The sequence below is a fragment of the Notamacropus eugenii genome, chromosome 5 (genome assembly GCF_028372415.1).
Source record: "Notamacropus eugenii isolate mMacEug1 chromosome 5, mMacEug1.pri_v2, whole genome shotgun sequence".
NCBI classification, from domain to species: Eukaryota; Metazoa; Chordata; class Mammalia; order Diprotodontia; family Macropodidae; genus Notamacropus; species Notamacropus eugenii.
Genome location: NC_092876.1, coordinates 111699594 through 111714607, shown reverse-complemented (window position 1 = coordinate 111714607; position 15014 = coordinate 111699594). Strand labels below are relative to the sequence as shown.

Genomic DNA, 15014 nt, shown 5'->3' with positions numbered 1-15014 from the left:
CTCATCTTTGAAATGGAAGTGTTGGACTAGGTGATCTCTGAGGTTACTTGTAGATCTAGATGTATCAATCAATCAGTAAATAGTTAATAAGTGTGTACTTTGCGCCAGGCACTAGGGATGCTATAATCATGATTTTTGGAAAGCATTGTAATGCAGAAGAAAGGACACTGGCTCCAGCATAAAATAGTCCCAGAATCAAAACTTATCTTTCATGTTTACCTCTGTAATCTTGGGCAAGTCACTTGATTTGGTTGGGCTTTTAGTTTGTCAAATGAGGGGTTAGTACTAAATGACTTCAGGTGAGCCTTCCAACTCCATATCTATGCTCCTATGATCATATTCTTTTAGTATTTTAGTCTCAATCTGTTATTTTATCGGGATAGGAAACTTGTGATGTTGCAGTGCTTGGATATATGTGATTGAGCCCCAATTCTAAAATCACATTTCTCTTTAAAAACACATTTCTCCCCAGCCTCAAAACTCTATCCCAGACAGTTTCTCCCCAGCCCAAGGACACAGCCTGCCCCAGCAACAATAATTATCTCCCTTCCTGATATAGCAGCCAGCTGTACCTATAGATCTTATTAGTCTGAAACAATTGTGTACTGATTGAACTGGCTGTGCACTGGGTCATAATGACATTTGCTATTCACTAACCAATCATATGTATCCTAGACTTAGATATACATATACTCCCTTACATTTATCTTGTCTAAGAAGACATTGATGAGAGCAACCTGATATTTCTGAACTAACCCTGACTGTTAGTTGACTTAGTGTCATTTCAGGTCTAAAACCACACCTCCAGGTAACCCCTCTTTGAGCTATTTCCCAATGAACTCTGGGTGAAATACCTGCTCAGTAGATACCAAAAGTGCATGTTCCTTTAGGAACTAACCACTCCTTAACCACTCCCTGATCCCACCCAAAAAACACCTAGTTAGCATGTTTGGCACAAGTGATACTATAGAATTTCCTATATACCCTTTACCTGTACCCCTCTAAAGTTGCATTTTCCCTGAGAACTCTTGCCTACTGTAAAGTATAATAAATCTCTACCTTGACCTCAAGAGTGCTTGAGTCTACAAATTCATTCCATGAGACCTGCCCCTGGTACTCTGGTCTTTGTGGGCTTCTCACCCCGCCCCCCTCCAGTCCTCATTAGTGATAAGGAACTCCTTGAACTATGGCAGATGAACACTTAAAGATCAAGTGACTCATCTACTTTTAGAGAAACCATCTGTGTCTGAGGCCATATTGATAGATCTTCCTGATCGCAGGCCCAGAACTCTATCCATTGCCCCATCACTTGCTTCAGAAAAGGGGTGTGTCCATCTACCCCACCCCCCAAGACTCTACTAATTGTCACTATATTCCAGACCAAAATGCTCTTTTCTGACTCCCACTCCTCCCATATGTGTTAGTTCCTTGAAGAAGGAACTGTCTTGCTTGCTTGCATATGTCTATCTCTGGTGCTTAGAAGATTGTTTTCTCTCTAGTAAGTAATTAAGCAAACATTTAATGTGCTTATTCATTCAATAGCTCTTTAAAATTCACAAAGTATATAGCTCTATAAAATATCTACAATATTATTATTACCACCATTTTACACATCACTGTCCTGAGGTATGGGAAAGGTAAATGACACACCTATCATCACACAGTGTTTGAGGCAGGATTCAAACCTGGTTCTCTGGGTCTCTCTCTTGATTCCAAGATAAAAAGAAAAGACAGTTTCCCCTTATATTGGTCATTTTCAGAACTTTCCTTTCAAGTAGCAAGAGGTTGCAATTCCCAGTTTGATTGATCGCTTGACATTGATCACTTGACAATAAAGAGATAGTTCTCACCTGGGGAGACTGGTTGCCCTTACTTTTCTGATATAACATTGATTTTCTTTTAAGAGTTAATCAGAAATTAGAATATAGCCTAGAACCATCAGCTTTATCTTATTTCGGGACATGTATTATGTCTTTGGCCACAAGGTAAGGTTTTGGGGGATGGGAAAAGACTTTGTTTTTCTCTTAGTTATCATTAGGCTGCTAGTAAATCATGTTCTAAAATAAAAAAAAGAAAATGAAAACATGTTATGTACTATGATGGTTTTATTCATTCTTTAGAAAACTTGGATTGAAAATATGTTGAATACTCAATTTTATTTGATTTAATCTTAACATAGATATGAGAGTACAAGTCACTGCTTGCTTAGAGGCATTTTTGACCCACGGGAAAAACAGATTGATAAAAAATTGATAAATGGAAGTATGTACAGAATGATTTTACAGACACACACACACACACACACACACAAGTGTGTGTGTGTGTGTGTGTGTGTGTGTGTGTGTGTGTGTGTGTGATAGTAGCCATCTCTGTGGCAAGAATGGAGGGCATGGGGAAGGGAAAAAGAAAAAGGAAAAAAAGTTACATGACAACTTTAATATTTATTTAAAAGGAATAGCAAGTTGTATATAATAGATTTAAAGTTTCATCTGCAATCATTTTTTTCTCCTATTCTACTGTGTTATGGAAATGCGTGTTTTATTTCTGAAGTTCAGAATAAAATTTTAAAAAAACAGATTGATTTTATGAAAATATTGTGCTCTACACATGTGTTTCTTTTCAGGAGACAAGAACATTATTTACAGTCCTTAAGATCAGTTTAACTTTATAGTGAGAGAGAGCAGGTTTCTTCTAGCAATTGTATTTTATGAGAACATTGTCAACATGGTGTCAGGAATAGAGAGCCAGGCTCAGAGGCAGGAAGACTTGGACTCAGGCCCTAACTCAAACACAGGTGAATTCTCTAAAACTAGGGGAGTCATTTGATCTCTTAGTTCTGATCTGCACTGGTTCAGGAGGTGACATGATGATCTTCCTTTCCTGAAAAAAATCACAGATTGATTCTAAAATCCTAAAAGAATATGATCATAAGAGCATAGACCTAGAGCTGAGGCCAGCTGGACAAGTCATTTAATCTATTTCCCTGTTTCCTAAATTGTAAAACAGGGCAATAACAACACCTACCTTACAGGATTGTTGTGAGGATCAAATGAGACAATTTTGTTAAAAGCACCTAGCACAGGTACTGGCACATAATAGGTCCTACATAACTGTTTATTCACTTATTCTCTTTCCAGTACCAGTGGAAATATTAATTTGATTATGATTCCAAAACCGGAGAACCGGCATGAGGGAGGGGGAGAAGAGAGAAGGCATGCACATTGCAGCAAGGCGGCTGCTAAGATGACCAGGTTGTAAAAACAGATGTGGCTGTGTCCACTAAGATACAGACATAGAAACACCTGTTATTATTGTTGGTGTGGCCTGTTTTGTTGCTCATGATTATTTCCTTTCTACCTTCCCTTCCACTTCCTCCCCCAACATGGTACCTTGATACCCTGTCCATCATGAATAATATTTGTAAAGTACATAGCATATACTATATAAAAGCTTATTCCCATCTCCCTTTTCCTTCCCTTCCCCTCCCATCCTGCTTTACTTGAATATTCTTTCCCTTCAGGTGGCTATATTTCTCACATGTGGGTCATATGTAAAAAGAGGGAACTGCAAAGGAAAATGGGCAGCTCTTCCCAGGGCAAGGTTCCACACTGGACTAGATGCTTTCCTGGAAAATGAAGCATGGGAGCCTGATGAAGGAGATGTTGATCCTCCAGACCAGTGAGACCCTGGAGCAAGAATCACTTTCTGTCAGTTGTCTACAAGGGTCAGACTTATGTGAGTCACATAGCATCATTGATAGAAAATCAGACTTGAAGTTAGGAAGACCAAGGTTCAAATCTCACAGCCAACACTAACTGTGTCACTTTAGTCAACTTTCTTGAACCTTCTGAGTCTCAGTTTATCTATCTGTAAAATGGAGACAATGATGCTTGTACCATGTACCTCACCAGGGTTCTGTAAGCATTACATGAGATATTACGATGTGCTTTGCAAACTTGGAAGCACTATATAAATGTTCCTGTTCTGTACGACAATCACTGTGCCGGGCACAGTCAGTGTAGGGATAGAGAGACATAAAAATAATAGTAAACATGTTCCCCATCCTCCAAGAGGTTACACTCTAGCTAGAGAGACACAACTGAAACCCATGACTCTACTTTCCACCTGTAGCTCTGCTTGGTCTGAACTTCATGGAACAAAATGTCTCTGTGCTGGGCACCCCGGTTTCTTCCTCTGTCCCTGCTTTCCAGCTTCCATCTGTGTGTTGCCTTTCCCCATTAGAATGTAAGCTTCTTGTGGGCAGGAACTGTCTTTTTCTTATTTGTATCCCCGGAGTTTATTATGGTACTTGGCACACTGAATAAACATTTACTTAATTGAATTGACATGAAACTGGAGAACCACTCAAGATGACTCACAGTCAAATTCTTAAGGGTTAGTAGCACAAATTTCTGAAGCTACAGAAGCTCAGACAAAGGAAAAATCAATATGGACTCCAGCAGTCAGTAGAGTGATATCAATGTCTGGCTTCCTGGCTGAGCTTCATGAATTGTGAATTCTTGGAATATCAAACATAGCCTTCTTTACATAGAAAGATTTCCACAATCTGATCTCAACCTACCTTTATGGTCTTATTTTCTATAATAATATTCCTCTTCATGAAGTCTACGCTCCAGTCAAACTGGACCTACTGTTGTTTGGACAATTTTGTTGTTGGTGGGTCATTTCAGTCATGTTGGATTCTCCATTTGGGGTTTTCTTGGCAAAAAAAACTGGAGTGGTTTGCCATTTCTTTCTCTAGCTCATTTCACAGATGAGGAAATGAGTCAAACAGGGTTAAGTGACTTGTCACAGGTCACACAGCTAGTAAGTGTCTGAGGCTGGATTTGAATTCAGGTTCTCCTGACTCCAGGGTCAGTGCTCTATTCACTTTGCCACTTAGATGCCCTGTTTGAACAATAAGCATTTGTTTTTTTTTTTCTTTGAAGGACCTTGAGCATCACAACAGCTCTGGGTCTGATTTGCTGAGCAATCAATTGAAAAGGTTAAAGTAAATCATATGTAAGGATCCTTCTATTTTTAAACTCTCTGAAGTCCTCTGACATCCAGATCCCTCATTTTTTTCCTATAACTTTGATACTGCTGTTCTCTGTGTCTAGAACATTCTTTTCTCCATCACTTAAGGCTCACTTAAAGGATATCATTAGACAGCTATATAAGGCAGTGCATAGATCTCAGGATTAAGAGTCAGAAAGATTTCTCTGAATCCTGCTTCAGACCCTTAGTTGCACGATCTGGTGCAAATTAGCCTCTGTCCGTATCATTTTTTCCAATTTAAAATTGGGAAAATAATAATTTTGTCCTAATAAGGTAGTTGTAAACAAGATAATGTAATGAAACACTTTGTAAATTTTAAAAGAGCTATATACATTAATCAACAAATATTTATTAATCACCCAGTATGGGCCAGGTATGTTCTAGGCACTAGAGAAAAAGTACAAAGAATGAAACAATACATATATACAAGGGGCTTACACATTAATTATCATTGTTATTGTTATCAAGAATAATTATAACAATAACAACAAAAATAATAAAGCCTTGTCTGAGCTATCAAGTCAAAAGTGATTTTTCCTTCCTTTGTCATTTCTTAGCACTTTATACCTACACAGAGCACCTTTACTATTCTATTTTGGTATTATGTTTATTTGTGTAAATATTTGATCTCTTTTGCTAGACTGTAAGTTCATTGACTTATTCATTTTCAAGGCCCCATAGTGCTTACCACAGTATTTGGTACAAAGTCATCAATCAATTTTTTTAAATGAATGAATGCATGCATGCATAGGACTTGGGGATAATCTGTCAGTTGAGGATAAAACCTCACATTTTTCAGCTTTATAAAATGCTTTCATCATAACAGCTGGGGGTAGAGATTCATTATGTTCTTAAATTTATGATGATTTATTATTTTATATATTTTTCCAAAATGTTTTCATCACAATAAACCTATGAAGGTGCTATTATAAATTATGTATGTGTGTGATATACATTTATACATATTTATTTAAATTTAGATATGTTTATTTCTGTATAGATTTTTACATATAAGAAACTAGAGGAGCGAAGGCCCAATGCAATTTATTCAGCATCACATAGCTAATAAATGTGAGAACTGGGATTTTACCTCAGATCTCCTGATTCCAATTCAAGCTCTTTTCCTCTGCTATATCTTGCCTTTGTCCTCTTCCATCAAGAGATGCAAAGATATTGTAAAAATGTCCAGCTTTTACAACTTGCAATACAGTAACTCATTCTACGTACAGCCTCTCCTGATCCCCAGGCTGCCATTACCAGCCCTCTCCACTACATTATTCTACTTCTTTTGCATATATATTTGTTTATCCCATATGGATTTTAAACTTCATTCCTTTCATTGCAGTCTGATAGACTAGCACAGTGATTGGGAAATGGTACACTCAATACATTTTTATTGATAAATTTATTGATTATAAATGTCTTCTCTTTTCAGCACCTGACTTCTTTCAAGAATATGTTAAGCCTTATTTGGAGCAAGCAAGGCAGATTTGGCAGTGGCTGGTTGTGGCTGCTGCCATAGGTGGGGTGATTACTGCAATCATCATAGGGCTTGCCAGCCTGTTGTGTCGAAAGAAGAGAAAGAGGTTCTCAGAAGAAGAACAACCCCTGCTCCTCGATAAAGAGGACTACCTTAGTGGGACTTATCAGAGTAACTTATAGGATCCTCTGTGGAGGAAATAGTGAGTGGCATAAAGGCCTCTCACTGTCACCAAGGCAAGGACAAAGTGTTACATGGTTATAGAATGTTGTGACCCTGGCAAATCCTCTTGGTTGTCTAGGGACATGCTCAGCATGAGAATGTAGGAAGCAATATGGACCACATCTGTTTTAAAACGTTAAAGCCTGCAAATATATTTTCATGATTCCCCTGGGAAGATTCCTCAGAGCCAAATATTCTTAAGGAAAACTTGCTGGTATGAACTGTGTAACTACTTGGTGTAGCCACATTAAAGACTCCCATGAAGCCATTATAATTTTGTTTTCATTTTTTTCACCTAATCTGCTACTTTAATGGCCCATTTGGTTCCCAATAAGAGCTCCCACTTGCATAGTGTTATAAGTAGGACAAAGTACCTTTCTCACAATACCCTTGTGAAATAAGTCCAGGGACAAGGATACTAAGGCTAGAAGCCTTATATATGGGAAATGAAAAGACTTTGATAAATTCATTGATGATAGATATCACTTTTTGCATCACAGGCTCTAAGTTTAAATCTCTTCTCTGTCACTTACTAGGTGTATGACCTTGGACAACTCATTGAATCTCTGAGCACCCGTATTCTCATCTCTAATAGGAAGGGGTTGTCATAGATGATACTTAAGGTTTCTTCTAGTTATCTCTATGTATGATTCTGGGATCCAGTTTACATACCAAAGGTCATGTGGCTTGTAAGGAGAAGAGCTAGGACTTAGATCCCAATCTTGTGATTGAAAGACCAGTATCACTCTCCATTACACCATGAGGACAATTGCTACCTTTTTTCCCCTTAAGATTTATAATTTTAATACAATAGTAACAAATCAGGTATCATTGAAGGGAATTTTTTTTTTAAGTAGAAAATATCATATAGCTGAATCTCTGGATTTTACAGTTAGAAAGGACCTCAATGGCCATATGGTCCAACCTATACCTGAAAAAGAATCTGGACTACAATATAAATGACAAATGGTTTTGAAGATTTCACATCCACCAGGGACAGGGAACATACTACCTTTGAAGACAGTCCATTCCACTTTGGGATGACTAAATGTTATGAAAATCTTCCTCACAGCAAGCTTAAATTGTCTCCATAACTTCTTTCCCTGGTTCTTAGTTCTACAGCCTGTGACTAAATGGTGGCCCCTAAAAAATGGTAACATCTCCACCCTGAGTCTTTTCTTCCCTGTGTGAAGTATTCTCTATTCCTTCAAACAATTATTAAGTATTTCATGGAACTGGTGGATTGCCTTAATTGATTTACTCAACCAACCACACTCTTACATCTAGAATCCTGTAGCTACAAGAATTCCTCATGGTCATCTAGTTTATCTGAGCACAAATCCATCTCTTATGTCCTTGAGAATATTAGAACCTTTGATAAACATTTTAGATTTTTGAGTCTAAAGGAGTATCAAAAGTCACTTAGCCCATACCTTTCCTTTCACAGATAAAGAACCAAAGACCCAGAAATATTAAACAACTTAAGGCTATACAGCTGGTGGGAGAACTGAGATCTGAACCTGGAGTTATCACCAAATTTGTAACAAAGATAAGCAATCATTAGCATTTGAAGAATGCAACATCCCTACTATAAACCTATATTAATGAGCAAACTCCTCTTCTTCCTCAAAATAGTTTATTAGCTTGAGTTTGGACTTATGAATGTATCATTCGCATCTGCAGTTTAAATCATTGTTAGACAGTGTGTGAGACATAAAATCAGTATTCCTGACTTAGGGATTATGATTTACTGAGATAATTTTCAATATAATCAATCCACAAGATAGAATATTTGTTTTTCTAGGGCCACAGACTACCTCCTTGTGTAATGGCAACATCTACAATGAAATTACCACCATACTGCTTTCCTGACTCCTACAGAAAAACCCAGAAATCAGGTGGTTGCCAGTATAAGATATCTGGCATTCTCATGAAACTCCAATCAGCATTGAATTCTGTGACTTTCCCATGTAAGGGGCTTTTTGTAAATGGCTTCATTTCTGATCCTACTATTTCCACACCACTATCCTTACCAAGCAAAGTTCATCACACAGGGGAAATTAACAGCTGTCACTCTTTTTGACCATCTTTCCGGTCTTTGTCTAAAGAGTATTTTTAGTGCTCATCCTCTTCAACCAGTCAAATATATAATTCACCATCTGTGAGAACAAATGAGTGACTAGAATAAGACATTTCACCCAGTGCCTTCAGCAGGCTGACAACTGGTGTTGATGGTAACAGAGGCATATTTTTTTTTTTGTTATTGCCTTTTTGTTTTGTTTTGTTTCACTTGATGTTGATTGGTAGAAATGACTTCCTGTATAATCATAGAAAGGAGCCTCATTTTGGTCACCCATTTGTTTTTCTGGGTCTTTCAGTAGAATCAAGTTCCACTTTTATTTTGATTGGTCTACATCTGTAGTTGGCTTAAAAAAACAAACGAATAAACAAAGGAGGCAGACAAAGACCATGGAAAGTTCATCTGACATGGAATTAAATATATTGGTTTTTATCAGCATTTGTAGCCTTGGGATGCTAACTTCCATTCTCTGGACCTTAGTTCCTTCATCTGAAAATGAAAGGATTGGACTAGATGACCTTTAAAGTTCTCTTCCTGTTCTAAATTTATAATTCCCTCTATAGGTAAAGATTTATGTGTATATACACAGATATGTATATGTGCATATATACAAACATGTATATGTATATGCATGTATTCCAAAACATAGAGCAAAGAAGAGGGACAATGAGAGTACATATGGAAGTTCATGGGTCTAGAAACATCCAAGAATCTCTCTGATCTTCTATACTAAACTGAAGTCTTCAAAGGGAAATGAAATTCCTAACTCTCATTTAGAGCTTAGAATTTTCACACTGGAAAGCAAATAAATGACTATCTCTAAATCTTCTAATAGCATTTTAGAACTTTCCTTTTCAGTTTTTTCATACACATGTTTACCAGCCTTTTCCTCCCTATTGGACCTTGGCACAGAGCTTTGCATATACAGCAAAACTCCAAAGAACCTATGGTCTCATCAGTGTAAATATTTTCTCCAGTGCTGTTTATGGCCACCTAACCATGCCTGTCCACATATGTGAATTTTATCCATATCCACCCAATGTGCTACATGGGGTGTGGGAGAATAGGGATAGTCCTTGAATTCCCTTGACACTGCAAAGCTTCCAGTGAAACCTCATCCATCTCTAGTACTTGATTCTTGATACCCATCTTTTTAAAAGAAATCATAGATATTTATGACACATTACTTAATTATTCTATATAAATCTTTATTTGAAATATGTTGTAGCCTTATTACTCCCACTTCTCCATTTCACTTTTGGTGATATTCAACTTTAATTTTTCTTCAGGTCACACTGATAGTTAATGGTTGAAAGAAGATGCCAGGTCAACTTTGGGAATCATAGTATTTCAATGTGCCTTGACATTTTTTACTTCACTTTTTAAATTTCCATGCCATTTTTATTCTGTTTTTCAGTTTTCTGCTTATTTGGCTATTACTGGATCAAGCCTCCAAATGACACTTTGCAGCAAGGATATTTTGACTCCATTCTATTGCTGCTAAGGAGAGCTAAAAAATGTCATTTGAATGGTGTGCAAAAGTGTTATTAATAAATGTAACAAGAGGTAGAGAGGGGCAGAGCCAAGATGGCAGAATAGAAGTACTTACCTCTAGAAGCTCTGCCCCCAAAGCCCATAAAATACCTGTAAAAATGACTCCAAACAAATAATATTCTGGAACAAGAGGGTAAAATAAATATTGAAAGAATTCACCAATCACCTCCTGAAAGAGATAAAAAAAAACTCCTAGGAATATTGGCCAAATTCCAGAGTTCCCAGGTCAAGGAGAAAATATTGCAAGCAGCTAGAAAGAAACAATTTGAGTATTGTGGAAATACAGTCAGGATAACAAAGGATCTGACAGCTTCTACATTAAGGGATCAAAGGGCTTGGAATATAATACTCCAGAAGTCAAAGGAACTAGGCTTAAAACCAAGAATCACCTACCCAGCAAAACTGAGTATAATACTTGAAGGGAAAAAGTAGTCATTCAATGAAATAGAAGACTTTGAAGCATTCTTGATGAAGAGACCAGGGCTGAATAGAAAATCTGACTTTCAAACACAAGAATCAAGAGAAGCATGAAAAGGTAAACAGGAAAGAAAAATCATAAGAGACTTACTAAAGTTGAACTGTTTACATTCCTACATGGAAAGATAATATTTGTAACTATTGAAACTTTTCTCAGTATTTGGGTAGTTGGAGGAATTACATACACACATACACACACACACACACACACACATACTCACATAGAGGGCACAGAGTGAGTTGATTAGGAAGGGATAACATCTGAAAAATAAAATTAAGAGGTGAGAGAGGAAGGGAGAAATGGAATGGGGCAAAATATCTCTCATAAAAAAGCAAGAAAATGGATGGGGAAAAGGGGGAGGTAAGAGGGGGAAAAGTGAAGCTTACTCTCATCACATTTGGCTTAAGGAGGGAATAACATGCATACTCAATTTGGTATGAAAATCTATCTTACACTACAGGAAAGTATGGGAGAAGGGGATAAATGAAGTGTGAGGGGGGATGATAGAAGGGAGGGTAAATGAGAGGATGGGGGTAATTAGAAGTAAACACTTTTGGGGAGGGATAAGGTCAAAAGAGAGAATAGAATAAATGGGGGGCAGGATAGGATGGAGGGAAATATAGTTATTCTTTCACAACATGACTATTATGGAAGTCTTTTGCAAAACTACACATATATAGCCTATATTGAATTGCTTGCCTTCTCAGTGGGGATGGGTGGGGAGGGAGAAAGGGAGAGAAGCTGGAACTCACAGTTTTAGAAATGAATATTGAGAATTGTTTTTTCATGTAACTGTGAAATAAGAGATACAGATAATGGGGTATAGAAATCTATCTTGTCCTACAAGGAAAGAGAGAAGATGGGTATAAAGGAAGGGAGGTGTGTGATAGAAGGGAGGGTAGATTTGGGGAAGGTTTAATCAGAATGCATGGTGTTTTGGAGGGGAGGGGGGAAATGGGGAGAAAATTTGAAACTCAAAATCTTGTGGAAATGAATGTTGAAGGCTAAAAATAAATAAATAAATTGGAAAAAAATGTAGCAAGAACATAGTAAATCATATTTTTTAAGAAGATGACTACGTCCTTTTGTCCCCTCAGTGTTTATAAGGAGATCCTGGGATATGGCCAGGTAATTACACTATATGTTGCTAATCCAGTGGAATGAACTACAGGAATAATATATCTCCCCAAATTCACTAAGAAGAGAGATGCTTTGAAATTAATGTTTCTCTCTCTTATCTTTTAATCTCCTCCCACTCAACCCTTCCAAAAAGTTAAAGGCTATAAATGCATCAGGACCTGACACCTACAGACTTTATAATTTAATCCTGGGTCCAAAAAGATGGGCATAATATTACACGAGCTCTTATTTGTAACATACCTCACACTACTCCAAGTGGCTGGGAAAGGTATTTGTGACTTCATCTCTTACCAATTTTGGTGGCTTTTGGTATCATTTCAAATCTTATCAAGTCCTTTATTCTTTTCTAAGTATCTTTGTAGTCAAGTATCAAAAGATCTTTTTGTGATCTCTCTAATTCCTTTATGATGGGTCCTTTAAATCCTGACTTTGACTAGAAGTAGAGACAATGAATTCCTTGTCAAAGCAGGTTTCAAGACTTGACCCATTCCTGACTTTATCTTCTAACCTCAATTAGAGCACTGACTTTCTCATCCCATTTCAAACCCCAGATCCCTAAGTCAAGTAAGCATCTCTGGACTAGACTTCCTAACTGATATTCACTAGAATTTCCCAGAAGAGCTCATCCTATTGTTGTCTCTCTTCAGCTGGGAAATTATCATTCCTCATGACTATTGGTGTTGTTTATGTTTCTCCATCTTCCTGGGATCATTTCTACTTCCTCCCTAACCAGTCATTCCTTAGATTCCCTACAAACTGGCTTCAATTTCATCTTTTCAGTCTTTTTTCTACCTTCAGATACTACTTGTATATATATATGTAATTCCTACATCTATTCTTCTAGACGCTTGCACTCCTCCAAGTCACCTAAAAAATCATAATTTTCAAATGCCTCTCTACCTGCACAGTATTTAGCATTGTGCCTGGAACATAGTAGTTACTTAATAAATGTTTATTGATTAATTGATTTATACCTGCATTTCAGAATTCCTAACATCTAACTGAAAATCTGGCTCCCACAATGACCTTTGTATTTGGCTTCTCCATCTGGAACCTAGTAGAACAAGACTAATCTTGCACTTGCAAACTTTTTAAATATTTGAAGATAAACATTAGCATGCCCCACTGTATCTTCTCTTGGCATCATCTAGTGTTTTCAAAGTTATTGGAAAATAGTGGTATATTAGGAAACACTTTTTTTTTTTTTTGCATTGCTTGATTTTGCTGTTATTTTCTTTTTTTTTTATTTTCAGTGTTCTACAATCACTGCCATAAAACTTAGATTTTTCCACCCTACCTACTCCCCCCACCCCTCTCCCTCCCCAAGATGGCATACAATTCCATATAATATCTACACATACATTCCTATTGAATACATTTTCACTATAGTCATGCTGTGTAAAACTAAAATAAATGGGAGAAATCATATAACAAACCAAATACATAACACATAATACACACACACACACACACACACACACACACCCCCACACACACACACACAATGATCTGCTACATTCTGCGATTGAATTCCATAGTTCTTTCTCTCAATGTGGAAGGCATTTTGCCTTAGAAAACCATTGGGAATTTTTTTTTATGTTCTTGCATTGCTATAAAGGTCCAAGTCTACCAGAAAGAACTCTCACACACTGTGGTTGTGCTATGCACAAAGTTCTCCTGGTTCTGCTCCTTTCACTCAGCATCAGATCATATAGGTCTTTCCAGGCCTCTCTGAAGTCTTCTTGTTCATCATTTCTTATGGGTACAACAGTATTTCATTACATTCATATACCATAATTTATTTAGCCATTCCACAATTGATGGCCATCCCCTTGATTTCCAGTTTTTGGCAACTACAAAGAGTGCTGCTATAAATATTTTTGTACATGTGGGACCCTTTCCCATTTTTATGACCTCTTGAGGATACAGTGCTAGAAGCCATATTGCTGAGTCAAAGGGTATGAACATTTTTGTAGCCCTTTGGGCATAGTTCCAAACCACTCTCCAGAATGGTTGGATGAGCTCACAGTTCCATCAACAATGAATTAGTGTTCCAACTCTCCCACATCCTCTCCAACATTTATCATTTTCCTGTTCTGTCATGTTTGCCAATCTAATAGGTGTGATGTGATACCTCAGAGTTGTTTTGATTTCCATCTCTCTAATCAAAAGTGATTTAGAGCATTTTTTCATATGATTATAGATATCTTTAATTTCTTCCTCTGAAAATTGACTGTTCATATCCTTTGACAATTTATCAATTGGGGAATGACTTGTATTGTTGTACATTTGACTCAGTTCTCTATATATTCTAGAAATGAGGCCTTTATCCCCAAGATTAGCTGCAAAAATTCTTTCCCAATTTACTACATCCCTCCAAATTGTGGTTGCATTGGGTTTAGTTGTGCAAAAGCTTTTCAGTTTAATGTAATTAAAATTATCTATCTTTCACTTCATAATGCTTTCTATCTCCTCTTTACTCAAAAATTCTTCCCTTCTCCATAAATCTGATAATACTCCTCCAGTTTGTCCATTTTATCAATCTTTATACTTAGATCGTTTACCCATTCGGACTTTATTCTTGTGTATGGTGTCAGGTATGGGCCTATGCCTAGTTTAGGACACACTTTCTTAAAACAGGTTATTAAGGATCTAAAACTGGTCCAAAATGAACAAATAGAAAGAAAAACAAAGAGATTTAGTTATAAAGTTCCCCTTCTGGCCATGGGCTTGACTTTCTGGATTTTAAAATCATGCATTTTCTATTGTTGATATCTTAAATTTTTTTCTAAATGCTTGGAACAACAGAATGAAAATATATCATGTTCATAGTACTGGGCAGTGGGACAAAAAAGAAAAAGTAACGGAGAACCAATTGGAGGAAAATTTTGTTGGTCCATTGCTTCAGTAATGTCCAAATCTTCATGACTACATTTGGGGTTTTCTTGCCAAAGATACTGGAGGCATTGTTCATTTCCTTCTCAAACCCATTTTACAAACTA

The 15014-nt window shown here is 37.0% G+C and overlaps 1 protein-coding gene across 1 annotated transcript in view; it reads left to right on the top strand.

Moving 5' to 3' along the window:
- TYR (tyrosinase) overlaps positions 1 to 7031 on the top strand; it is a 175411-nt gene extending 168380 nt beyond the window's left edge. The window contains exon 5 of the mRNA XM_072616793.1: positions 6494 to 7031. Within this exon, the coding sequence (XP_072472894.1) occupies positions 6494 to 6720 (227 nt within the window). The 3' untranslated portion in view covers positions 6721 to 7031. The remainder of the gene's footprint in view (positions 1 to 6493) is intronic.
- The last annotated feature ends 7983 nt before the right edge of the window (positions 7032 to 15014 follow it).